Source organism: Erythrolamprus reginae, chromosome 4 (assembly GCF_031021105.1).
Source record: "Erythrolamprus reginae isolate rEryReg1 chromosome 4, rEryReg1.hap1, whole genome shotgun sequence".
NCBI classification, from domain to species: domain Eukaryota; kingdom Metazoa; phylum Chordata; class Lepidosauria; order Squamata; family Dipsadidae; genus Erythrolamprus; species Erythrolamprus reginae.
The window spans coordinates 114,515,837-114,542,026 of NC_091953.1; the positions used below are offsets into that span (position 1 = coordinate 114,515,837).

The 26,190-nt window shown below is 40.2% G+C and overlaps 1 protein-coding gene across 3 annotated transcripts in view; it reads left to right on the forward strand.

The window, feature by feature from the left end:
* ABCC4 (ATP binding cassette subfamily C member 4 (PEL blood group)) overlaps positions 1 to 26,190 on the forward strand; it is a 234,331-nt gene that overhangs the window by 74,000 nt on the left and 134,141 nt on the right. For all 3 annotated transcript variants that reach the window (XM_070751291.1, XM_070751294.1, XM_070751292.1), the window contains exons 16-19: positions 477 to 617; positions 5,114 to 5,151; positions 8,896 to 8,996; positions 14,011 to 14,157. In XM_070751291.1, the coding sequence (XP_070607392.1) occupies positions 477 to 617; positions 5,114 to 5,151; positions 8,896 to 8,996; positions 14,011 to 14,157 (427 nt within the window). The remainder of the gene's footprint in view (positions 1 to 476; positions 618 to 5,113; positions 5,152 to 8,895; positions 8,997 to 14,010; positions 14,158 to 26,190) is intronic.

Below are 26,190 nucleotides of genomic sequence, written 5' to 3' on the forward strand. Positions count from 1 at the left end.
TACTTCACATTAAAGATTTGAAAGAATGAATGGGAAATATGAACAAGTTGTTCTTTTCATAATAAGCAGAACATCTTCTGAACTATATCAGGTTTAACATTCTGGCACAGAATTTGTTATATGCAAATATGCAGAAATAGTATGCAATGTATCCATATTTGCAATGAAATATGCAAATATAGATAAATAATTTGTAATATGAAATATGTATAAATATGTGATATTTTGTTAATCTAATCAAAATAATAATAATAATAATAAAAAGAATGTAAAAAATCAGCTTTAATTATGTAATTGATAGTCCACATCAAAGGTTGGTCTTTTAAATGAACCTAGATGCATTATTTCCTCAGATTGGGGAAGGTGACTTAAGAAATATAATTTTTTTTTTAGAAACTGGGTTTTTTTGGGGTAGAAATTAGTCTTAATTTCTTAAGAAAATCCTTTGTCTTAATTTTTGCTTTCATTGATTATAGATGGGACCTCTCCTAACTGCATTGCCAGAAGAAAGTCGATCAGAAGGAAAAATTGGCTTTACCATTTATAAGAAGTACTTTTCTGCTGGTGCAAATTATTTTGTAATTTTTATACTATTAGTTCTCAATATTTTGGCACAGGTAAGCTTTTTTAGAGATCAAAAAAGAAAACGTTAGTGATTATTGTTTTTAATAGTTTAACTCATACACTTTCTTATTCTGTGTGTTTGAAGTGAAGTAGCAAGAGTTTATAATCAATTTGATTATAAAAAGAAAACAGTTTATTGAAGTTAATCTTTCAAACATTGCAGTAGAATTTTCTGTTTGTAGGGAAACACCTTTTAAAATATATGTAATTAGTATAAATTAACATTTAAATATTATAAATTCTTTACTTCTGGACTGTATTGGATATTAGGGTATGAACTTTGACTTAGTGGCTTTCCATTCCACTTCAGGTCTTGGTAATCTTAGATCTTAAGGGGCTAAAGCTATTCAGTCGTTCCACAACTTCACTCAGTCTCTTCCACAGACCTGGAAATAATACCGTGAAATTAAAAATAATAATGAGTAAGATTAGTCATCCCCGATTCCTTCACCGATTACTAAGAGGTCAGTAAGGGCCATGCATAAGTGCACCAGCGTGCCTTCCATCCCCTGCGCTAATGTTTCTCTCTTACTTGTTCTGTCGGGCTCTCTGGTAGACTTCTCCCAAAAATTCACAGGTACAAATTTCAGACACACACACGTTTGAAAATTCAAAACAATGTTCTTTATAATGAAAAGTCACTTAAACTAAGCCCTCTTTTGGTATAGCAAAGAGCACTTTGTCTCCAAACAAACTGGTAATTTGTACAAGTCCCTTATCAGTTCTGTGATACTTAGCTTGCAGCTGTGAGGCAATTCACAGTCCTTCTTCTTTCACAAAGTGAAACACACTTTGCTCTGGTTTAGTTTCAAAGCGGGGAAAAATCAGCACAGAAAGGTCAAAGTCAGCAAAGCAGTCACGAAACACAACGATCAGATAATCCTCCACACTGGGCAAACCCACAGGCTGACCTCCTTCTGAGCTGTCTGCCATACTCTCCTCCTCCCTGTCACTCATGTCTTCTTGGTCAGAGGAGCCTTCATCAGCAGATTCCACCAGGGGAAAAACAGGCCTGCAGCATGTGGATGTCTCCCCCACATCCACAGTCCTTGGGGCAGGAGCTGGGCCAGAGCTAACCACAACACTTACTAGTATCATGTATATAAACATTGTTATATCTTTGTATACTACCAATATGTACTTGACAAAATAGGAGAGGGGCGGCATATAAATCCAATAAATCTAATCTCATCTAATCTAAATCCAAGGAATTGTATTAACATGCTTGCAGTACAATAGTGAACCCCCCCCACACAACTCCTACAGTATGTAACTGATGTATCTAATCTAGTCATACTTGATGAGGTAACTTTCAGTTATTGTGGTATAAGATTGAAGATAAGATGCTTAGCTTGGCTTACTGTTACTTAGCTTATATTTTTTGTTTGTACTACTCCTACCACTCGCTGAAAGAGGAAGCTTGAAAAGAGCTTAATGCCGATTTGAGAAAGGAATAGTCCCAACCACAGTGAGTGAGGCAATGTTGCTAAGAAAATGCTGTGCCTGGATTCTGAGAATTGTGAGGATTATCAGCTAATCTTCTATTCTTGAGTAAGATACATGGCAAGGAGCAATCTCTGTAAGGCGTTACATTATTGTATGAGATTAAAATAGAAGCAGATAATCATTTTCTTTTCAGGGCTGCTATGGGTAGGGAGATTCCTTGCCTGTTGACCTATATTGAAAGACTGATGGCGGGATCCTGCTAATTCTTAATTCATAAAAGATGGTTTATCTGCTTGGAGGGAAAAAAGACTGTTCAGAACATGCTGAGTGGAGCTAAAGTGAAAATAAAATGAAGTTGACCGTCTAGGACAGTGGTGTCAAACTGGATTTCCTCAAGGGCCATTTTTGGCCGGCAGAGTACTGCAGGATGCTGTGAAAGACAAAAGCAGGCTGCAGGGGGGGGGGGGGGTCATTTTGGATTGCAGGGGCACCGCTGGCCGGTCCTTTAATATTTCCAGGCCATCCGCATGGGCCGGATTTAAGCACTCCTCAGGAGGACCTGGCCCATGGCCCTTGAGTTTGACACCCTTGTCTAGGATGTCTGACAATTCCAGAAAGCTTTTTGGTGCATTTCTAGCATGTGCAGGTAAAGTATATTAAATTTTTTAGGCAATGCAGATCAAATTCTATGTTTAAATTAATCCGTAATGAATGGAAGTTGATACAGCATTGCACAAGGTTAAATACTACATTTTCCCACAAATTTGAATGCACACTTACTGTTTATGTGCAGTTGTGCACAGATTGAGAGTAGGAACAGTGAATGTATCAAGAGCAGAAGTTTGGAAGCCCTTCAGAAGGTTGTGCTGTTTTACTGCATATTTGAGACTTCTCTGAATATCTTCAGTAATATTCAAGTGGTGACAATTTGGAAAGCAATTCCAAAATCTTTACTTCTACTCAAGATTGATATGGAGGTATCAATCCGTCAAATCTTTATTACGGTAATAGATTAGCACAGGGTATTTTAACAATAACGTAAAACCTTATGAAAGATAAAAAGAGTACAAAACTAGCATTGATATCATAACATTGTATTTAATATATTATAAATTATAATAATACTATTATAATAGTTGTAATATTGAAATGTTAAAATCTTTCTACAAAATTACGAATACTAATTCTAATAACCTAACACAGGGAGAAGGGCTCAGAAGGCCACAAAAATTTGTATGTCTATGGAGATTCTCAATCATCTGAGTCATGGTTATTCCAAAGGTACTTTTTCAAAAAATAACTGGACTTCCCCTGTTTTTGCTTGACGATGTTTCACTTTTCATCAAAGAAGCTTCTTCAGTTCTCTTCAGAACTGAGGAAGTTTCTTAGATGACAAGTGAAACGTTTTCAAGAAAATTCAATTGCCTTTTGAAAAGGCACCTTTGGATATTTATTTATTTATTCAATTTTTATGCCGCCCTTTTCCTTAGACTCAGGGCGGCTTACAACATGTTAGTAATAGCACTTTTTAACAGAGCCAGCCTATTGCCTCCACAATCCGGGTCCTCATTTTACCCGCCTCGGAAGGATGGAAGGCTGAGTCAACCTTGAGCCGGTGATGAGATTTGAACCGCTGACCTACAGATCTACAGTCATCTTCAGTGGCCTGCAGTACTGCACTCTACCTGCTGTGCCACCTCGGCTCTGGTGGTTAACTTAACACCATGAACAATTGCTTCTGTTCACTTATTTTAAAAAATGCAATTTGACTAGAAGAATCTATGGAGAGGGGCGGCATACAAATCTAATAAATAAATATATTTTTTGCATATAAGTATATACATGTGTGTATTTATTTAGTTTTTCTTATTTTATATATTTTATTTATATAACATTCAATTTCCATCCAAAAATGTGTGGCCTGGGTACAATTGTTTTTAAATAGTCTTAATCCATATATTTGTTTTAGCATTCCTCACAATAATATTAATAATATAATAATAGTAGTTAACATCTTCTTTAACAACTCTTCATTTTAACATTTTCTCTTTTTATGTCTCTTCCTTTCTAACTTCTGTTTCTGTTGTCTAGCCATTGATAAAATACATCCCATATCAAAAAATATTTAGTTTCTTCTTTATCCTTAATAGCGAGCATTAATCTTTTCCATTTCTACGCATTCTAATATTTATTAATTACATTCTCATCTGGCAGAATCTCATCATTTTTCCATTGCTGTGCAAATACAATTCTAGCTGTGGTTAATATGCAAAATCAGATATAATTGTCATATTTTTCCTGTAGAATGCCCAATGGTTTCAAGTCTATGTGTTGCTTTATCATTTTTTTCCAATCAAATATATATTTTCGTCCAATATTTTTTAGCTTTGGGGCATGTCCATCACATACAATAATATGAACCAGGTGATTGATTACACTTCCAACATTTAGCAGATCTATTTATATATATTTTTGCCAGCCTTGCCAGTACAAAATGCCATGTATAAAACATTTTATACAAGTTTTCTTTATATGCAGTTGACATAACCAATTTAATGTTTCTATCCCATAGTTTCTGCCATTTATCTAATTTTATTGCATATCCAAAGTTTTTAGCCCAAGCAACCAATCCTTTATCTACTCACTTTCAAGTTTAATACTTAATAAGTAATAGGATAATTTCTTTATCGGTTTTCCAACAGTTCCAGTTAATATCTGGTCTAATTCTGTAAACTCTTTATTAAAACCATCCTTCTGGTAACGAGATTGTATCTGCATATGTGGCCACCATGCAATATCTATTCCTTGGCTACTAAGTTCCTGTTTAGTTTTTAGTTCCCCCTTTTAATTGGAAATATCTTTATATCTTACAATTTTTTCTATGTTAATAAGTGTGTATTTATTTTTGAATAGTATATACCATACATCTAAAAAGAAAAAGCTCAAGGATAGTTTACAATACTTGAAACATGCTTTGAATTTAAACCACAAAGCATCAAATAATCCAAAATACGTTCTAAAATAATTGTTTTAATTATTTTAGGTTACTTATGTACTTCAGGATTGGTGGCTTTCTTATTGGTGAGTGATTGTTTCTATATAAATCATGTAAACAATACTTTTAAGAATGCAGCAAATGAATAAATCAGGACTTTTGATCCATATTCTTTTCAAAACCAGGACTAAAATACTTTTATTCTTTGGAAATCCATACAGGAGTCCTTCATATTAGTTCATAGCATTTTTGATAAGCATACCGTGTTTCCCCGATAGTAAGGCAGTGTCTTACTTTCTTTTTACCCCCAAAAGCCCCACTGTGTCTTACTTTGGGGGTATGTCTTATATTGTCCCGGGCACCGGGGCCGGCTCCAGAGAGTAGGGGTTGAGCAGCGATTCGTTGAGGATCTGCTCCATTGCCAGTTGCATAGCCGGTAGGACCCCCCGGCCGATCTTGCCCTTCTCCACCGAGTCGCTCAGCGGCATTAAGCCCATGATGGCTATGGGGATCGTAGGGGAAGAAGCGGTGTTGGGCGAGAAGCCCGTCAGTCCCCGAGAGTTGCTCCGCGCCCAAGCTAAGGAGAGGAGAAGCCAGGCGGAAGGGACGGCCGGGCTCGGCCGCCAGGGCAAAGCAGGCATCCTGCGGGGAGGGGGGGCGGGCGGACATCAGGGGGAGAGCAGGACCGGGGTGTCCGCTGCCCTCCGCCGAAGAGAGGGGAAGGGGCGCGCGCGCTGCGGCCCCCTCGGTTCGAGCCTCCCGGCAATGGGGGGAGGAAAGAGCAGAGCCGAAGTGCTGTGAGGGAAAAAGAGGGCGGGACGGCGCCAAGGACAGAGCGAAGCAGTGTGGCGGCTCTGCTTGCCCCGGGAGCCAGGACCAGCTGGGCCGAAGCGGCTCTTCCCGCCCATTTACTGCGCCCTGCCAGAGGATCGCACAGCTTCGGTGGAGGCGGAGGGCTTTGCCGGGGGGAGACGAACAGGTGAAGGTACGCCTGGGTTGGGAGAGCTAAGGAAGCGGGGGAAGCCCCAAGCGGGGCTGGAGAGGGATGCGGAAAGAGCCGCTGCGGAGCCTGTTGAGGGGAAGACTCGGGAAGCCACTTTAAACTCTCCGGAGGGTCCGGATGGGGGGGGGCAGGTGGTCTTTCTCCCCCCCCCCCCGTCCATGCCACCCTCCTCTCCCCTTTCAGTTCCTTGGACTCTCCTGGGCGCGAAGCTCCCTCGCCAGCGCCGCGAACTGCTCCAACGCCTCCCTCGCTTTTAGTACCGTGTTTCCCCGAAAGCAAGACATATGTCTTACTTTCGGGGTATGGCTTATATTAGCCGACCCCCCTGAAACCCCCCATATGTCTTACAATCGGGGGGGTCTTACTATCGGGGAAACACGGTAGTTTGAATTTATGGAAAAATGCAGTCACCCTTTCTCTTTACCCCATCCCAAACCCATTATTTCATTTTTATTTTGTGTGTTGTGTTTTTACCATCTTCTATTAAAAAATTCCAAAATTCTCTCTCTTTCAAAAATCTAAAAAATGGGCAGTTCATTAGTATAAAGTAAAAAAAAAAAGCATTGTATGAAATAACAATTAGTAGACTCAGAAATACTCTTCTTGGATGAATTCTGTGAGACCATCCAGTTAAGCCATGATTTTTCACATCATTTAATGACTACATGATATTTCTAGCAGAGCAATCAATATTAAACCGTATCAACAAGTTTGTCCGATAATTTAAAAAAACACTTTGTAGTTTTCTATTTATTCCATTTACTGTTAAAAAAGCAGAGACGACTTTTTTAATAGCTGTGATTTTCCAAGTAATTTACACTGTTGAAAATCCTTACTTCCTTTGTTTTAATAGATACATCAATATTATTCTTAATAAAAAGAGGGAGGGTTTAAATGGAAGACCATTTTTTACCCAGGATTTAAAAATGTATCAAAAATGTATCAAACTCAAGGCCTAGGGGCTGGATCCGACCTAGGGTGGGGTGCTTAGATCTGGCCTGTGGGACCGCCCTGGAAACAGCTGTTCACTGTTCACTGTTTCCAGTGAAAACAGAGCTCAGCAGGGCTGCGTGCGACCCTGCCGAGCTCCATTTTTGCTGGCAGAGAGTTGCAGGAGGCCATTGCAGCTGAAAACAGAGCTGTGGAGCCTGTTTTTGCTGGCAAAGTGCTGGGGCCACCACAGGTGCCTTCTAAACGAATGATGTTGAGCTGGCCATACCACCCAGACCACGCCCACCTTGGCCTCCCAAGGTCAAAACAAGCTTGAGAAGGCCATCAATGAAATCAAATTTGATACTCCTGCAATAGACAATTTTTTGAAATAATGTATGAAATAAAGTACACATCCAAAGTTTAAAAATACCTTTTAAACAACAAAACAGACAGAATACAGTGGTACCTCATCATACGAACTTAATTGGTTCCAGGAGGAGGTTCGTAAGGTGAAAAGTTCGTAAGATGAAACAATGTTTCCCATAGGAATCAATGTAAAAGCAAATAATGCGTGCAAATCCTTCAGGAAAATCCCAAACTTTAGAAGGGAGGCGAACAGAGGGCAGGGAGGAGCAGCTAAAGGGGGCAGGTGGAACAAGCAAGGCTAGGCTAAAGGGTGAGTGGGAAGGAAGAAAGGCAAGGGGGGCGCCCCTCCCTTTTCTTTCTTCAAAAGACACGTTTCAGTTCCTTTGCAAGCATGTTGTTCTCTGCAAAAATTTTCCTCCACCAAGCTGCCCCTCCCTCCTCCCTTTTCTTTCTTCAAAAGACACCCTTTCAGTTCCTTTGCAAGCACGTTGTTCTCTGCAAAATGTTTCCTACTCCAAGCAGCCCCTCCCTTTTCTTTCTTCAAAAAAGGGGAAAAAAAGAAACCCCTTCATCTCAGCAGCAGCAGCTTGGGTTTGTAAGGTAATAGTTCGGAAGAAGAGGCAAAAAAATCTTAAACACCGGGTTCGTATCTTGAAAAGTTCGTTAGAAGAGGCGTTCGTAAGATGAGGTACCACTGTACATAAGAGAAAATTCACTAAATGAAGTTGTTGGTGACAGATACAACACTGTATCAGTATAAAATCTTTAAAGATTTTTGTATTGTTTTAACATGCGTCTTTTAATAATTGGATTACATTCACCTTAATTTCTTCCTGACTATATGTCATGGATTCAATTAAATGAATTTTCAGTGAGTGAATGATGCAGTTCATAGAGGCCGTGTGTTTTAATGCATCATAGCATGTCCCAGTTTTGAAATAATCCAAGAAGAGAAGCGGCTTGGCATTTTTTTAAACAAACTTTTAGATCCCAGATTGGGATAGAATTAACTATTTTAGCACTCTAAACTCTATGTGATTCCCTATGTGAAAATGGTATTGTTAATTGTATTATATTTCTATGCTTTATGCTACCATACATTTGTTGAAAGGTAATCGAAATGTTTTAATAAATTACAACATAATTTTGGAACAAAACCCGATTTTTACTATTTACTTCCAAGGCAAAACGAAATGTTATGAAACACATAGCCACCCCATGTCTTCAGAGAGGGGCCAGAAATAAATTCAATAAATAAATAATAAATAACATTGCCAAAGCAGGGTGTACTTTAATATCAATTTTCCTCTTCCTTATTTAACATATAATAGCAGAAGTCTACATATGGCTTCTTATTTTAGAAATTACAGACTGCAGAAAGGCTATTGTTTCATGCATTACAAACTGAACTGTTTGGGGACATTTGCTAAACTTTTCTGAAACTTAGAGACCAGAGATTTATTCCAAGCAATATGTTCTCATGTGCTTGCAGATTTGTTTGAAATATCTTCTTTCTATGTGTCCACAGGGCAAACCAGCAAGCAATGCTAAATGTCACTAGAATGGAATATGGTGGGCAAAATATCACAGAAAATCTGGATCTTCCCTGGTATTTAGGAATGTATGCAGGTAAAAACTTTTAAAATATCACTATAATTTGCAAAAATCTATACCTCGATCCTAAAATATGAGAACTTTTTAAAATAACTTTTAAATGTTACTAGACAACTTGTCTCCCATTGGGTTATTGTTCCAGCAATATTTCCTTATCATGTAAGTGGTGCTGGTACACCTCCACATTTTCTTCCCAATCCCTAGTGGGCAACTACACAACCTCCATGCATCCTCCCCGGCCTTTGTGGCATTTCTCATGCACCCTGTGCACACGCCCTGATCTGCACACTGCCTCTTGCGTCCTCCATCTTCTGTTGTGCAAACAAGAATGGCACACAGAAGGGTAGTGTAGATCAGGAAGGTTGTCAGGCTGGGGTGTGCAAGTGTGGGTTGCAGGAATTGGGAAGATACATGAGTATGTGCAAGAGGTGCCTTGAATGTTGGGTCTGTGGCGATGTGCTGGTCAGGAAGGCTGTGCGGAGTGCCCAAGAGAGTCTGGAGAACTTCAGGGCTGGAAATACTTGCAAACTTTCCTACCAACTCCCCATTGCTGTTGGTCCCTGTCAGTTTCCCATAAGTCAACAAGTTGGCAGGAAGCATTGGCAATCAACAATCAAGTTTGCATTTATTTATTTATTTATTATTTGGATTTGTATGCCGCCCCTCTCCGAAGACTCGGGGCGGCTCACAACAAGTGAAACAAATCATAAATAATCCAATTAATTAAAATATTTAAAGATTTTAAAACCCCTTATACTAACAGACACACACACAAGCATACCATGTATAAATTAAACGTGCCCAGGGGGAGATGTTTCAACTTCCCCATGCCTGACGGCAAAGGTGGGTTTTAAGGAGTTTATGGAAGGCAGGAAGAGTAGGGGCAGTTCTAATCTCCGGGGGGAGTTGGTTCCAGAGAGCCGGTGCAGCCACAGAGAAGGCTCTTCCCCTGGGGCCCGCCAACCGACATTGTTTAGTTGACGGGACCCGGAGAAGGCCCACTCTGTGGGACCTAATCGGTCGCTGGGATTTGTGCGGCAGGAGGCGGTCTCAGAGATATTTCCTGCCAGCTTCCCCAATGACTTGCGGGAAGCTATTTGGGGAACATAAATTTCATTTCATTTCATTTCATTTATTAGATTTGTATGCCGCCCCTCTCCGCTTATTCGGGGCGGCTCACAGCAATAATAAAAAACACAATATTCAATGGCAAATCTAATAATTAAAATATCTAAAAACCCTTATTTAAAACAATACATCCATACAAACATACCATGCATAAACTATATAGGCCAGGGGAGATGGCTCATTTCCCCCATGCCTGATGGCAGAGGTGGGTTTTAAGAAGTTTTCGAAAGGCAAGGAGGGTGGGGGCAATCCTTATCTCCAGAGGGAGCTGGTTTCAGAGGGTCGGGGCTGCCACAGAGAAGGCTCTCCCCCTGGGTCCCGCCAGACGACATTGTTTAGTCGACGGGACCCGGAGAAGGCCCACTCTGTGGGACCTAACTGGTCGCTGGGATTCGTGCAACAATGATAGGAGTTCAACAGCAATTTATTTCAGATCTGTTTAAATTTAACATTTGTTTAAATTTAACATTAACGTTCGGTCCTGGAGATATTCTGGTCCGATGATCACTGACTATAACAATGTACCTATGTTGAAGCAGTGGCAACACAGCAACACTGAAATGGCCATAGCTTCCCCAAATTTCATTTTCATGGTGTAACGGCTCCTGGAATTTTGTAAGTTACTTCATTTGAGGTACTTTAGTTTAAAAATGGCTGCCCTATGATGTGCCATTTGAAGATTATGAACAAATAGACTCAATGGATTTTATTAGTGTTCTGCAGGGCTCTCTGGTAGAAGCCTCCCGAAAATTCACGGGTACAAATTTCAGACACACACACGTTTGAAAGTTCAAAACAATGTCCTTTATCACAAAATTCAAAAGAAACAAAGCACCCTTTTTGTATTGCAAAGAGCAATCTTCCCCAAAACAACCTTGTCGGCTGTACAAGTCCCTTAATCAGTCCTTAAGTACTTAGCTAGTAGCTGTGAAGAAACGTCACAGCCCTCCTTCTTCCCACGAAGAAACACACACACACTTTACTCTGCTTTGGTGTCAAAGGTGTGAAAAACCCACAAACAAAGTTCAGACACAGCTAGACAGGGTCCTGAAGAACAATGATCAGATAATCTTCCACAACGGCCAAACTAGCATGATGCTATTTATAGCAGCAGCTCTATTTACTGGAGCCCCACCCAAACACAGGTGGCCTCTCTTATCTCCTGTAATATCTCTTTACTTGGTCTCTTCTACGCATCCGAATAGACCGAAGATAAGGGAGATTGGCTTCCTGGGCTGTGTGCCAAGCCCCCTCTTCCAAGTCACCCCCACCTTCTTCGTCCAAGGAAACTGCACTCCCTGACTCTGTCGGCAATAAAACAGGCCTATGATATGTTGATGTTTCCCCTGCATCCACCTCCACATTCCTTGGGGCAGGAGCTGGGCCAGAGCCAACCACAACAATAGAAAGTTAAAATAATTATAAAAACTATACCATATAATCACTGGAAGAACACAGTCACTTCAGGAATAACTGAACTGGAAGGTAAATAAAAATGGAATATTTGAAAACTCATCATGTAGCTTTTACCTCTCCCTAAGGATTATCCCAGCCAGGTTTTTATTATTATGAAGAAGTACACAGAAAATTTGAAATTTGTCCTCATTTTCCTGTGCTCGATTCATTTTTGCTTTTAGAAGCTCCAACCCTTAAAAGCTGGATATATCTTTTTTCTATGCTATAACAAATTTAAAAAATCACAAGTTATAAAATTGAGAACGATCACTTCAGCCCTACTAAGAAATTGGCTCCTCGTATTCAAATATTCCCATTCTCCTGCTGCTGCTAATTCTTAATTTCCCTAAACATGCTATAGTAAATCCACCTAATGACCAGCAGGATCTGTGTGTTTGTCACCAGCCTATTGTTAATGCATAAAATAGCATTCATCCATTTTAAAATGCATATTAAATTTTCCAGAACACCTATTTTAAAAACGTTTGCCTTCAAGCACCCTTTTTATTTAAAAAGAGATATAGTTTGTAAATTCCAATCAGGGTTTGAGGAGTCATTGTTAAAATATGTGTTATCTTATTGTTCTCTGTGTTTTGCTGTTTATATGTTGATTATTCAGTGTCTATAATAAAGAATATTTGTCTATCCTTTCATTGGACTCTTAAGGAGCCACTGTGTATGCCAGGGATAAGCATTCTGCAGAATACAGATGACCCTGTAGTCATTTTGTAACTCCAGAACAACCCTGTTGAAATCTGGGGCAAGTGGTCCATTTTTAGCTGTACATTTTTCACTAAAACAAGACATTTATTGCATGAAATTGTGTTTTAATAGATTCATTTAATTCCTTTACAACTCCGTCCCCAAAGCATGGCCCCACAGGAGACTAAGAAAACAGGTCTACTTGCTTAGAGTCTCACCAACCTTGTTATCTCTGCCACACGCAAAAAAGAGAAAAATAAAATGAAAGGACAACTCTAAAGAAAGGTTGTTCACCCTATTCTATTACAGTTCTGTGGTCAGTTCTCATAGAATACTAACATTAGTAGTTGTGAGTTCCTCTCTATTCAGACCGGTTATCTAGAACAGATAGTAAATTGGTGGCCTGAGTCTCTAAAACTGGCAGTGACCCAGGACTGACATGTCCCCAAACTGGTTCTTTCGGTGGCACTGTAGTATTGTGCATATTGTGTATGCACACACAAAGTGTGCGTGCCCCCACAGTGTATCCCTGAACGAATCAGAACCACACCTGAAAATTAGTAATTATTATAATATTTAATGCACATAAAGCCCAAAACCAGCCCAAGAACTGGTGACTATGAATGCCTATTGTTGTGTATATAATGATAATTTAATAAATTTATATTCTGTCCAATTCCCAATTCTGCCAACTTTGGCAGCTTACAATTGTTAAACTATTTAAATTGTTAAAACATTTAAAAAACATTTAAAACAAAGAATAACAAAGAACAACATACAAGCCTAAATTGTTTGGCTGGATCCTTTGTTAACCATGTGTCATTCAAATGTAGGTCCATGAATGCACCTCTGTCAGTTATGTTATGTATGCTTACCACCAAAAGAGAGATAAATAGCAGCTCTGGGCCAGAGGATTTTCTTTAGGGAAATGTATAAGGAAGAGTCTCCCAGACTTGCCTCCAGACAAGATGGGCACCGTATACATCCAATAAATAAATAAAATATTTATTTTAATGATGAACTTAAGTCAGATCAACTTTATACGAAAACTATTTGTGGTTCTTGTTTTGTCAACATGCACCTGTTAACTAGGTATAGGCAAATAACTTATAGGAATTAGTAGAATTAGTAGTTTTCTTGTCTCAGAAGGTTTGTTAAATTAACAGCACGTTAATGTTAAATGTAAACAAATGTTAAATTTAAACAGATCTGAAATAAATTGCTGTTGAACTCCTATCATTGTTGCACGAATCCCAGAGACCAGTTAGGTCCCACAGAGTGGGTCTTCTCCGGGTCCCATCAACTAAACAATGTCGCTTGGTGGGACCCAAGGGAAGAGCCTTCTCTGTGGCGGCCCCGACCCTCTGGAACCAACTCCCCCCCCGAGATTAGAATTGCTACCACCCTCCTTGCCTTTCGTAAGCTTCTTAAAACCCACCTCTGCCGCCAGGCATGGGGGAATTGAGATACTCTTTCCCCCTAGGCCTTTACAATTTTAATGCATGGTATGTCTGTATGTATGTTTGGTTTTACAATAAGGGTTTTTAACTGTTTATATTGTATTGTCATATGTTGTTTACTACTGTTGTTAGCCGCCCCGAGTCTACAGAGAGGGGTGGCATACAAATCCAATAAAGTAAAAATCAATCAAATTGTGAAGCATGACTTTTTAAAAAAAGTTTGTCAATAGATTTTTGAAGTTGATAGATTGCATTATGTAATTCTGCCCTTCATTTAACTACAGGTTTAACTGTGGCCACGATACTTTTCAGTGTACTGAGGAGCCTAATTATGTTTCACATTTTGGTTAACGCAAGTCGGACTTTGCATGACAAAATGTTCCAGTCGGTTTTGAGAACTCCAGTGCTGTTTTTTGACAGAAACCCCATTGGTAAGTTTATATCACTTTACAATAGTGGCATACTGCTGACTATTCCAGGAATGGGCAAGAAGAAGCAGATGATACATGTGATTCAGGAACATCATCATATTATTTAAATGGTGACATTATTGCATGTGTGTTTATCCTTTTGACATCATTGTTGGTCAGTTATAGATGTCACTTTTAATGTGCAGTGGTACCTCTATTTAAGAACGCCTCTACTTAAGAACTTTTCTAGATAAGAACCGTTCAAGATTTTTTTGCCTTTTCTTAAGAACCATTTTCTACTTAAGAACCCGAGTCCAGAAAAAATTCCCAGGAAATTTGAGAGCGGCACGAAGGCCCGGCCAATTTCCTGCCATTCCCCATTTAATCCCGGCCATCTCAGGCTTTTCTGGGCTGCCAGAGGAGCCTTTCAGTGGTGCTTAAGGTTTTGCCAGTCCAGAGCGAACAAAGCATTTTCCTGTCTCTGGGCACTTGGAGAGGAAATAAACCTCTGCCAGCGCCCAGAGAAAAGAAACGCTCCCTTCGTTCTGGGCAGTGACTGTCCTCCTCCTCCTCTTCTTCTTCCTCCTCCTCCCACCCAAATTCTGAGCTTTTATTTCTTTCCTAATGGGTTTGCACGTATTATTTCCTTTTACATTGATTCCTATGGGAAAAATTGCTTCTACAGTAGTACCTCTAGATACGAGCTGCTCCACATGCGAGTATTCCAAGTTACGAGCCACGAGGGGAGAGAAATTTCTGTTCCAGATCCGAGGTCAAATTCGGGCTACGAGCTGAGCGTCCACTAGGTGGCGCAAGAATCCTTTCTTCTGGTTATTTCGGAGGGGAAAAACAAAGTCTAAAGCCATTTGTTCGAGATACGAGTTGTTCAACATACAAGCTCCCTTCTGGAACGAATTAAACTTGTATCTAGAGGTACTACTGTACTTAGAAACTATTCTACTTAAGAACCTGGTCATGGAACGAATTAAGTTCTTAGGTAGAGGTACTTAGCACTTAGACTTATAGCACTTAGACTTCACAATCCTTTACAGCCCTCTCTAAGTGGTTTACAGAGTTAGGTACAATTTGCATACCATATTTTTCAGAGTATAAGACACACCGGGGTATAACATGCACCTTAGTTTTTGGGAAGGAAAATAGGGGGGGGGGAATCTGCCTACCAGGTATTCATCTAACTTAGTCTGGTCAGCTTCACCTAATTATTTTATCCCCTGGTTAAGGCTTAACCTATCCCCTTTTTGGAGGGAGTAGCAATGAAAAAAAGACTGCAAAGACTTAGGGCTGGAAAAACCTTCTTTGGAGAGAGTAACAATGAAAAAAGCCTGCAAGTCAGAAAGAGTCTGGAAGATGGTTAGCACCTTATTAGGTGTTGTGTTTGGGTCTGGGCCAGCCATTGCTCCCACAGATGGGAGAGACGTGGCACAAAGTGAATGCGAAAGCCTGGCTGACAGCCAGGAAGATGTGGCAGACAGCCAGGAAGACGCAGCAGACAGCCAGGAGGACGAGGCCACTGGGACGCAGGATTCAGCAGACAGCCCAGGGGATTTGGCATGCAGCCCCTCAGACAGTCTTTCGTCCCTGGGCTCTTCTGCAGATCAATATATTGATCTGTGTAGCCGAAGAGCTATGCAAAGAAGGGATCGCTTTAAGGAGTATTACAAGTTATTATAGGAGCACCTGGGCTGGGTGTGGTTCTTATACTGAGGGCTGGGTGTGGTTCCCTTAATGAGGGCTAAAGGGATAAAAGGGAACAAAGGCCAAGGCAAACTGTGGCTGTTTATCTGTCTTATTTTGTGGTTCCTGCTCTGAAGTCTCTGTTCCATGCCGTTGGAGTTTTCAACCCAGCTTTTTCAGACAAGTGGGAAGTGAAAACTCTGGGACTTGCTGTTTGCTCCAAAGATTCACAAGGACTCCTGAAACGTCTTTGCTCATTCCAGGTTGTCTTTGTTTGTTTTTTCCTGTGTTTTTGTATGCGGTTGAAGTAAGCCTTGCACTCTCATTGTTTTCGGACACTAAGAACTGTTTTGAGTAACCTTTTTTTATTTATTTAATACAAGTTTGCTGATTAGCAGAGCACGTTTGTGTTTGATTTCTTTTCCTTGGACTGTTACGCATTGCCTGAGCCAGTCAGGCAGAACATTAGGGTTGGGGGAAAAGCTTCAAGAAAGCTACCTTCGGAGTATAAGATCTATGGTACTTTCCTTTAAATTATCATTTAGTTTTAAGTCTGGTTAAAGACCGATTTCAAATTAGCACATGAAACTATGGCAGAAAGGAGACTTAGAAACTTTAGACTGCCTGAACCCGGAGTGTATATAGCAAGGATAACTCATCTGACTACATTTGAGGGAAGATGCTCTTAATGATTTGCAATCTTTCCTCGCCTTCTTTGTGCATAAGGTAATTTCCACTTCCTTAAAAGCCTCTTTGACTGTCAAGAATTGTCTCCTTCCTCTGTTGAATTCCGTGACTCACAAAGAACTTGGAAAGAGAAGAAAAGTGTTAGAGGCTTGCTAATGACCATAAAACGAGGCTGAAAAGTATTTCTGACATTCATTGCACAGTGAAAGTAGTTTTTCTCGTCTTTTTGCTTTTACAAAGGTATCATGCTAGTATCTCCCTGTGTTTTCTATAGGCCAAACCTGACTGGGCATGTTGATGCATTTTTCTGACGTGTGCTGAGTTTCCAATTACAGTGTTCTATTTAAACTCTTAGAGCATCCATCATACTCAGTAGCTTAGTGGTACATAGCATAAAGCAAATATAAATAAATGCAAAAAGGAGAAAATTTGACCAGAATTGGGTATTTATTTATTTATTTATTAGATTTGTATGCCACCCTTCTCCGAGAACCTGGGGCGACTCACAGCATATAGTATGACAATACAACACAAAGGCAAATCTAATTAAATTTAAAATTACAGTCTAAAAAATCCAATATTTTAAAACAAGGGGCGAGTACAAGTGCACTAGAGTGCCTTCCATCCCCTGTCCTATTGCTCTCCTATATCTCCTATACCTTTCTTCTATTCCTATATCTCTTCTTCTATTCTTTCATTGATACGTTCTATTACTATACCTTCTTTTCTATTATTTCTTAGATATATTTTACTATGAGTATCTCCTCTATAACCTTCATCATGTATTTTACTATGTGTATATAGATATATACCCACTAAAACCCTCATTGTGTATTGGACAAAATAAATAAATAAATAAATAAATTAAAAAAAATAAACAATCATGCCAGTTCAGTCATACAACATATATCTTATTTCGTTGGCCAGGGGGCTGAAACCTAATTGCCCCAAGCCTGGCGACATAGGCGAGTCTTCTTACGGCAGGCAAGGAGGGTAGGGGCAGTGCAAATCTCTGGAGGGAGCTGATTTCAGAGGGCCGGGGCCCTCACAGAGAAGGCTCTTCCCCAGGCCCCGCCAAGCGACATTGTCTGGCTGACGGGACCTGGAGAAGGCAACTCTATAGGACCTAATTGGTCACTGGGACTCGTACGGCAGAAGGCGGTCCAGCAAGTAATCTGGCCCGATGCCATGTAGGGCTTTGTATGGGAGGGGGTCAGAGATCAGAAGGATCCTGGTAGCTCCTTTTTTTGGCTAATATATTTTATTAAAAGTTAAAGTTAAAAGTTATAAGTTGTTGCGAGTGTCAGAAGAGGGAAAAAATGCTACTAGGCACCTACCGGGGTTTTTTGGTCACCGTAAACTAACATGGCTCTCCACCCAAAATGCCCCAGGAGGCTCTCTGGAAACCAAAAAACGCCCTCCCAGAGTCTCTGTGCGAGCCAAAAATCAGCTGGCCAGCACACACATGCATGTTAGAGCTGAGCTAGGGCAACAGCTTGTGTGCCAGCAGATATGGCTCTGCGTGCCACCTGTGCCATAGGTTCCCCATCACTATATTGGAGTATGAATGGACTTCCAGAGGACAAATTACAGACTACAGGAACTAGAAACACTACTCATGTGACCTGAGGACACAGATATACCTCCAAGTGCTTTAACGACCCTCTAAAATGATGCAGATAATGATTCAATGATCGAGAAAATGTTCTCTTAAATGTATATATTTGAAATAAAATCCTTTTTTTTAATAAATGAAAAATAAAATAAAATGTGATCCCCTTATATAGAGCGCTGGTGAGACCACATTTGGAATGCTGTGTTCAGTTCTGGAGACCTCACCTACAAAAAGATATTGACAAAATTGAAAAGGTCCAAAGATGGGCTACAAGAATGGTGGAAGGTCTTAAGCATAAAACGTATCAGGAAAGACTTAATGAACTCAATCTGTATAGTCTGGAGGACAGAAGGAAAAGGGGGGACATGGTCGAAACATTTAAATATGTTAAAGGGTTAAATAAGGTTCAGGAGGGAAGTGTTTTTAATAGGAAAAATGAACACAAGAACAAGGGGACACAATCTGAAGTTAGTTGGGGGAAAGATCAAAGGCAACGTGAGAAAATATTATTTTTCTGAAAGAGTAGTAGATCCTTGGAACAAACTTCCAGCAGACGTGGTTGGTAAATCCACAGTAACTGAATTTAAACATGCCTGGGATAAACATATATCCATTGTAAGATAAAATACAGGAAATAGTATAAGGGCAGACTAGATGGACCATGAGGTCTTTTTCTGCCGTCAGTCTTCTATGCTTCTATGATGCAGATGACCAGCTGTCTGCAAGGAATATAAATCCTTCCACTATCTTGTCAGAGCTGAAGAAGCTTCTTGGAGGAGAAGCGAAACGTCTTCCAAAAGAAAAGTTCAGTTGCCTCCTGAAAAAGCACCTTTGGCACCGCCAATTGCTGGTGCAGTAAAGCAAACTTAGTGTGCACCACCCATCCTTAACCTTGGCAAAGTGCCTTTTGGCAAACTGCTAGTAAGAATTCACCAAATTGATATGGCCTGTGAAAAACGGTACAGTAAGAAAAGAGTATTACAACAGCTGCATTAGTTGTAACTTGAATAATTGTGTCTTCTGTTCTTTTAGCACAAGAGGGCAGCATGAACTGCTTTATTCTATCTTCGCTTTACAATGAACGTCCTTTTAAAAGAGGAAAATACATCTTGACTATTCTTAGGAATGAAATGTGTGGATATAGATAAAATTTCTAAAGCCTGACCTCCATTATTTGGAATGTTACGGGGCCCTGAAGGGCTATAGACACACTACCAATTAGTGTAAGTAATGCTAAGTTAAATAGACCAAAGAAAAAGCAACTTCATATTTATATCCAGTATCTTAGAAGGCAGGCAACTGCATGAATTCTTAGTGGTTAGAATGACATGTTGGCAATTCTAATTTGACTTAAGCACATTGCAAGGTGCATTGTTTATTTGTTAACTCTTTTTAGTGTTCATCAAACCTAAAGTTTTGTTACATAAGTCGTGTGGAATGAATTCCTTTTAGGGGCTCTGCTTGAGAAGTTCCCACGGCATTAATTCAAAAGTATCTAAAAGTGAGTGCACATCAAGAAGTAAGGCCCTTGGGCTTATTTCTCTCTCTCTCCCTCTCTCTCTCTCAACCCCCCCCAACCTAAAAAACCTCCCAAAATAAAAAAAAGGAGCTTGCTAAAAAGGAATATACAGTGTTCCCTTGATTTTCGCGGGAGATGCGTTCTGAGACCGCCCATGAAAGTTGAATTTCCGCGAAGTCGAGATGCGGAAGTAAATACACCATTTTTGGCTATGAACAATATCACAAGCTATCCCTTAACACTTTAAACCCCTAAATTACCATTTCCCATTCCCTTAACAACCATTTACTCATCATTATTACTGGTACTCACCATTGAATAAGACACTTAGTGATCCTGATATTTATAAACCTAATTATTTATTAACAATAATTATTTTTTTTGTTATTTATTTGCAAAAATTATTAGTTTGGCGATGATGTATGATGTCATCGGGCAGGAAAACCCGTGGTATAGAAAAAAACCTGCGAATTATTTTTAATTAATATTTTTAGAAAAACCGTGGTATAGGCTATTTGCGAAGTTCGAACCTGTGAAAATCGAGGGAACACTGTAATACCAAAAGGATGTTTGAGCTACAGTGTGGCCAGATTGAATGGTGAGACCACTCATGATAATTTCCAGCAATCCTTGCTTGTTCACCCAAGTAATTCTTCTGAAACAGACAGCATGTTTAAACAAGAAATACTGGTTGGGAGGCATGCAATTTTTAAAAGCAGCTAGTATTTTTGATGGATCATATGAACAGGTTACGAGGGGTAGCTTCATATTAAAATATTCCATTGGCAATATCATTCATCAGTCAAATAAGCTCTTAGGCTCACTGCCAAAAGATAACTGAGTTATGTCTGTCCAGAATGAATTACCAAACTGAACTATCTTTTTTTTTTTTAAAGTAGATGTGTATTAAAAGGTATTTATTATATCTGTATCTTAATGAAAAATTGCATATCTGGAGGCTTGATAAGTGTTCATGTTTCTCTCTTAGATAATTTGAAAATACTGATAGCTTTCATTTTATTTCCACTTCATTTGACTGAGGACCTTAACTGTAGGAAAATCTTTTTACTATATACAGTGATATCTTGTCTTACAAACTTAATTGGTTCCAGGACGAGGTTCTTAAGGTGAAAAGTTTGTAAGACGAAACAATGTTTCCCATAGGAATCAATGGAAAAGCGATGAATGCGTGCAAGCCCAAAATTCACCCCTTTTGCCAGCCGAAGCGTCCGTTTTTGCGCTGCTGGGATTCCCTTGAGGCTCCCCTCCATGGGAACCCCCACCTCCAGACTTCTGTGTTTTTGTGTTGCTGCAGGAAAATCCTAGCAGGAGAACCCTAGCATCGCAAAAATGAGCGCTTCGCTGGCAATGGAAGTCCGGAGGTGGGGTTTCCCAGCAAAAGGAGCATCAGTGAAATCGCAGCATCGCAAAAACACCGAAGTCCTCGAAACCCCACCTCCGGACCTCTGTGTTTTTGCGATGCTGTGATTTCACTGATGCTCTCCTTGCTGGGAAACCCCACCTCCGGACTTCTGTTGCCAGCGAAGTGCCTGTTTTTGCGCTGCTGGGATTCCCCTGCTGGGATTCCCCTGCAGCATCGCAAAAACACGGAACTCCGGAGGTGATGTTTCCTATGGAGGGGAGCCTCAGGGGAATCCCAGCAGCGCAAAAACGGATGCTTCGTTGGCAATGGAAGTCCAGAGGCGGGGCATCCCAGTGGCGGCGGTGGGTTTGTAAGATGAAAATAGTTTGTAAGAAGAGGCAAAAAAATCTTAAACCCCGGGTTTGTATCTTGAAAAGTTTGGATGATGAGGCGTTTGTGAGACGAGGTATCACTGTATTAGTGTTCATTGCCTAGGAAAACTTTACTGCTCCTATTAATAGACAAAAGAAATCTAATAGATGTGATACATTACAACGTGACAGTAGATTCAGTGGAATGGGATGCCTTCAGAAGTCGTGGGTGCCCCATCACTCGAGGCTTTCAAGAAGAGTCTTGACCGCCGTTTGTCCGAAATAGAATAGACTCTCCTGCTCAAGCAGGGGGTTGGACTAAATGCCCTCCAAGGTTCCTTCCAACTCTGTTATTCTACGTTCTAATATTCTAAATAGTATTCCTGGGTGTTTTCTTGAAACAGTTAGTAGGCTAAGTCTAAGGTGTGGTAATTAAACCTGTTTGGGTGCCACATGTTTAAGGCAAAAAGAATACCTAAAATGTTTTTTTTTCTTTCTTTCATATAACAATAGTTCTGTGTACCTTAGCCTTATCAGGGTGTGATACCGAATGATTTTTGTGGGAGTTGCTCTGTTACAGCTATTTGTATCATAATAGCTTTTGTTACAAGTTTAAATAGCCTTACTTACACATACATCTATTTGATTATAACTTTTGTGATTCTGTTACCAACCCTTTATACCGCTGATTGCTCTAGGAGTTGGCTAAAGTAAGACAAATAATGCAATCAGGCTTTGTGTGTATTAACTGTCTATTCATAGGGTCGGACTTTTTTTTTTTTTTTAATGCCCAAACACTTGTTTTCCGAGACGTGGACTACAGATTCAGTGATGCGTTGCTGCCAATTTGGACCGGTTTACCCGAACCGGTGGAGGAAATTTGCCCCTGCTTGCCGAACTGGCAGCGATGGCTGGCTGGCCATACCCCCAAACCGGTCCTCCAGTTACTGCTTCTTGAAAGTGGCTGGCAAAGAGCCCTCTGCGCAAAGGCTTCTACGCATGAGCGGCGGGTCATTTCCCTGACAGAATGTACTTCCAACGCGATGCGAATTGGTAGGGAGGTTAAGTGGAACCTATCCCTGCACAGATTGTGTCCGATGCAGAGCTGTGCGCATCTGATACAAAATGACTGTGTGGAGCACGGCATTTCCTTCCCATTTCAATCAGCCGGGGTGAGTTCAAACCGATGAGGCCTGGTGTGGGCACTCCGGTAGTGGCCCGCCGATGACGCAATTTTGGCACAATGGCGCCGGTGCTATCTATGCTGATCCGTGTTTGCCACCATATATTTTTTTGTAACTTTCAGTGATTTTTCGGCTCTCTGAGCATGCGTGGAAGTAAAATCGTCCCTCTGAGCATGCACAGAAGTAAAATCACGCAAGGGGATGTCGTGATGCATACCAGTAGGAAAAGGTAAAAGCAACCCATCCCTGTTACCAACCCAACAAGCTATGTGTCAAACCGACACATGAAAGGCTGAGAACACCATTGCTCTGTGTGCCTTTTGCTTGAAACTTGGAACCTTCCATAGTTCAGGTAAACATTAAAATCTGTGTTCTTTCTGAACGTTTTGTCAATAACAGAAGCCATGTCAGATGTTCAGGAAGGAGACTGAGCTATGACTAAGCAAGTAAGGTTCTACATTTAGGCAAGAAAAACAAAATGCACAGGTACAGTATATGTGGTAACTTTCTCAACAGTAGAAACTGTGAGAGGGATCTTGGAGTCCTAGTGGACAACCATTTAAATATGAGCCAGCAGTGTGCAGCAGTTTGCCAAAAAAGCCAACACAGTTCTAGGTTGCATTGACAGAGGGATAGAATCAAGATCACGTGAAATGTTAATATTACTTTATAATGCCTTGGTAAGGCCACACTTGGAATACTGCATTCAGTTTTGGTCTCCATGATGCAAAAAGGATGTTGAGACTCTAGAAAGTGCAGAGAAGAGCGACAAAGATGATTAGGGGACTAGAGGCTATTACATATGAAGAACGGTTGCAAGAACTGGGCATGGCAAGTTTAATGAAAAGAAGGACCAGGGGAGACATGATAGCAATATTCCACTATCTCAGGGGTTGCCACAAAGAAGAAAGAGTCAACCTATTCTCCAAAGCACCTGAGGGTAGAACAAGAAGCAATGCGTGGAAACTAATTAAGGAGAGAAGCAACTTAGAACTAAGGAGAAATTTCCTGACAGTTAGAAAAATTAATCAGTGGAACAGCTTGCCTCCAGAAGTTGGGAATGCTTCAACACTGGATAAAGCCCTTCATGGCATAGGACCAGAATATCTCCGGGACCGCCTTCTGCCACACGAATCCCAGCGACCGGTTTGGTCCCACAGAGTTGGCCTTCTCCGGGTCCCGTCGACAAAACAATGTCGTCTGGCGGGACCCAGGGGAAGAGCCTTCTCTGTGGCGGCCCCAACCCTCTGAAATCAACTCCCCCCGGAGATTAGGACTGCCCCCACCCTCCTTGCCTTTCGCAAACTCCTTAAAACCCACCTCTGCCGTCAGGCATGGGGAAATTGATTCTCCTGGTCCGTTTCCGTTTTACGCAAGGTTTGTCTGAGATGTATAATTGTTTTTATATTAAGAGTTTTAAATTATTTTTATCATTGGATTTGTACCGTGCTTTGTGTTGTGAGCCGCTCTGAGTCTCCGGAGAGGGGCGGCATACAAATCTAATTAATAATAATAATAATAATAATAATAATAATAATAATAATAATAATGTTTTTAAGAAGATGTTGGATAACCATCTGTAGGGTTTCCTGCCTAAGCAGGGGGTTGGACTAGAAGACCTCCAACCAACAACAGAGTTGGTTGTTGTTGTTATTATTATTATTATTATTATTATTATTATTATTATTATTATTATTATTATTATTAAGTGTGTCTGATGTGGCCGGACTAATTCTCTGTGCCAGAGAAAGGCTAGCAAAGTGGAGAACTGGGTTGACTGCATAGGTTTCCTGCAGTCCCAATGAAGAAGAAAAGTATTTTGGCCTGCAGATTCTCCTCCCGCATGTGAAGTGGAAAAAAATTCTGAAGGAGAATATCAGTTAGTTGCCTATTTCAAATGATTCATGATGTCAAGGATAGAAGTTGGAGGTAGGGAGGTGGAAGAAGAATAAGGCTACCAGCTGGGTCACTGCCTTTATTTTTCCTGGGTTTCAGGAGAGCTATCCAGAGTTCTGGGTCTTGTGAATATAAACTCTCCAAAAAAGGGAGAAGAATATGTTCCTACATGTTCTTTGCATTCCTCTCTGTATTGTTTTTGGAACAGTGGCAATTTTCAAATGTTGCAGGAGGGACCTTTTGGAGATTTGCAACTTATGGTAGCTTATAAAGTGTTGGAACGAGATCTAGTGAGCAGAAGCAATCGATCAATCTTCCCTTCCTTTATGATTTATCTTCCTCTTTCTGAGAATTGAAACTGGAGGCTTTTGTCATCTCCAAGGATTTTATATGTGCCAGTTATGTAACCCAGTAAGAAAGACACAGAGGATTTAGGCATGCCTCCAATAAAAGATGTTTAGGACTTAGTATGTCATTTTAAAATGACAGATCTTTGCATTGGACTCTGTCAATGCAGTAAAAGACAGTAATATTGTGAAGGCACATCCGTTACTGAATGACTCGCCCATGGTCTGATTGAAATGGGTTATTATGAAGGAACTTTTGGCATCTTCTTGATGGAAGGAAAGAATCGAAATCTTTCAAAGATCTGAGTGGCAAATATGTTTTAACTTGTTTATAAACAGTTTTAAAAGTGTAAAAGAAATAAAACAAAACAAAAATAAAAAAGCCACACTATGACGTTATAATAGTACACACAATTTTATACATACCTATCTGTTGCAAATATTCAAATATATTTAAATATATACAGTATATATTTCTAATACATTCACACCACCATCCTTTTAATGTGCCATTCTCTTCTTCGATATTGGGTGTATGTTCATTAATATTTTTGTATTTTTCTTCTTTTTTGTTATTCATTCATTAAATTGAATTCAATTTAATTAAAATTAAATTCAAATAGTCTTGATTAGAGTAACCACTGAGATGGCTAACTGTTAAATTTACTTAAATTGAAAGTGATGCATGTTGGGGCAGTAAACCAGAAGGGGTATTCAGCTGGTTTGGACTGGTTCGGGTGAACTGGTAGTAGTGATCTGTATGTAGAGGTGTAATAAGCAAAGACAGCATACAACAAATCCCTACATTTTACATTGCATATAGCAGTGTTGGTGAATCTTTTCGGCACTGGGTGCTGGAACGGGAATGTGCCAGAAACCGGAAGAGTAGCTGCCACATGGTTTTCACATGCGCGTGTGCCCCAGAAACTGGAAGACCAGGTGGCCAGTGTACATGCGCGTGCCAGAAACCAGAAGAGCAATGGATAGCTCTGCACGTCACTTCCAGCACGCATGTCATAGGTTCTCCATCATCATCATCTTCATTATTATCATCATTATTTATTAGATTTGTATGCCGCCCCTCTCCGAAGACTCGGAGCTGCTCACAACAACAAAACAGTACAAATCCAATAATTAAAAACAATTAAAAAATTTAAAATCATGGGTATATAGATTCAGAATGCGCCTCAATTTGAGAAAAAGGAGTAAACGTTGTGAGCTGGAAAAACATTTTATTTATTTATTATTTATCTATTCGGATTTGTATGCCACCCAACTCCCAAGGGACTCCTTTACATTTTTATTTATTTATTTGATTTGATTTGATTTATTCAATTTTTTAATGCTGCCCTTTCCCTTAGTTTCAGGGCAGTTTAC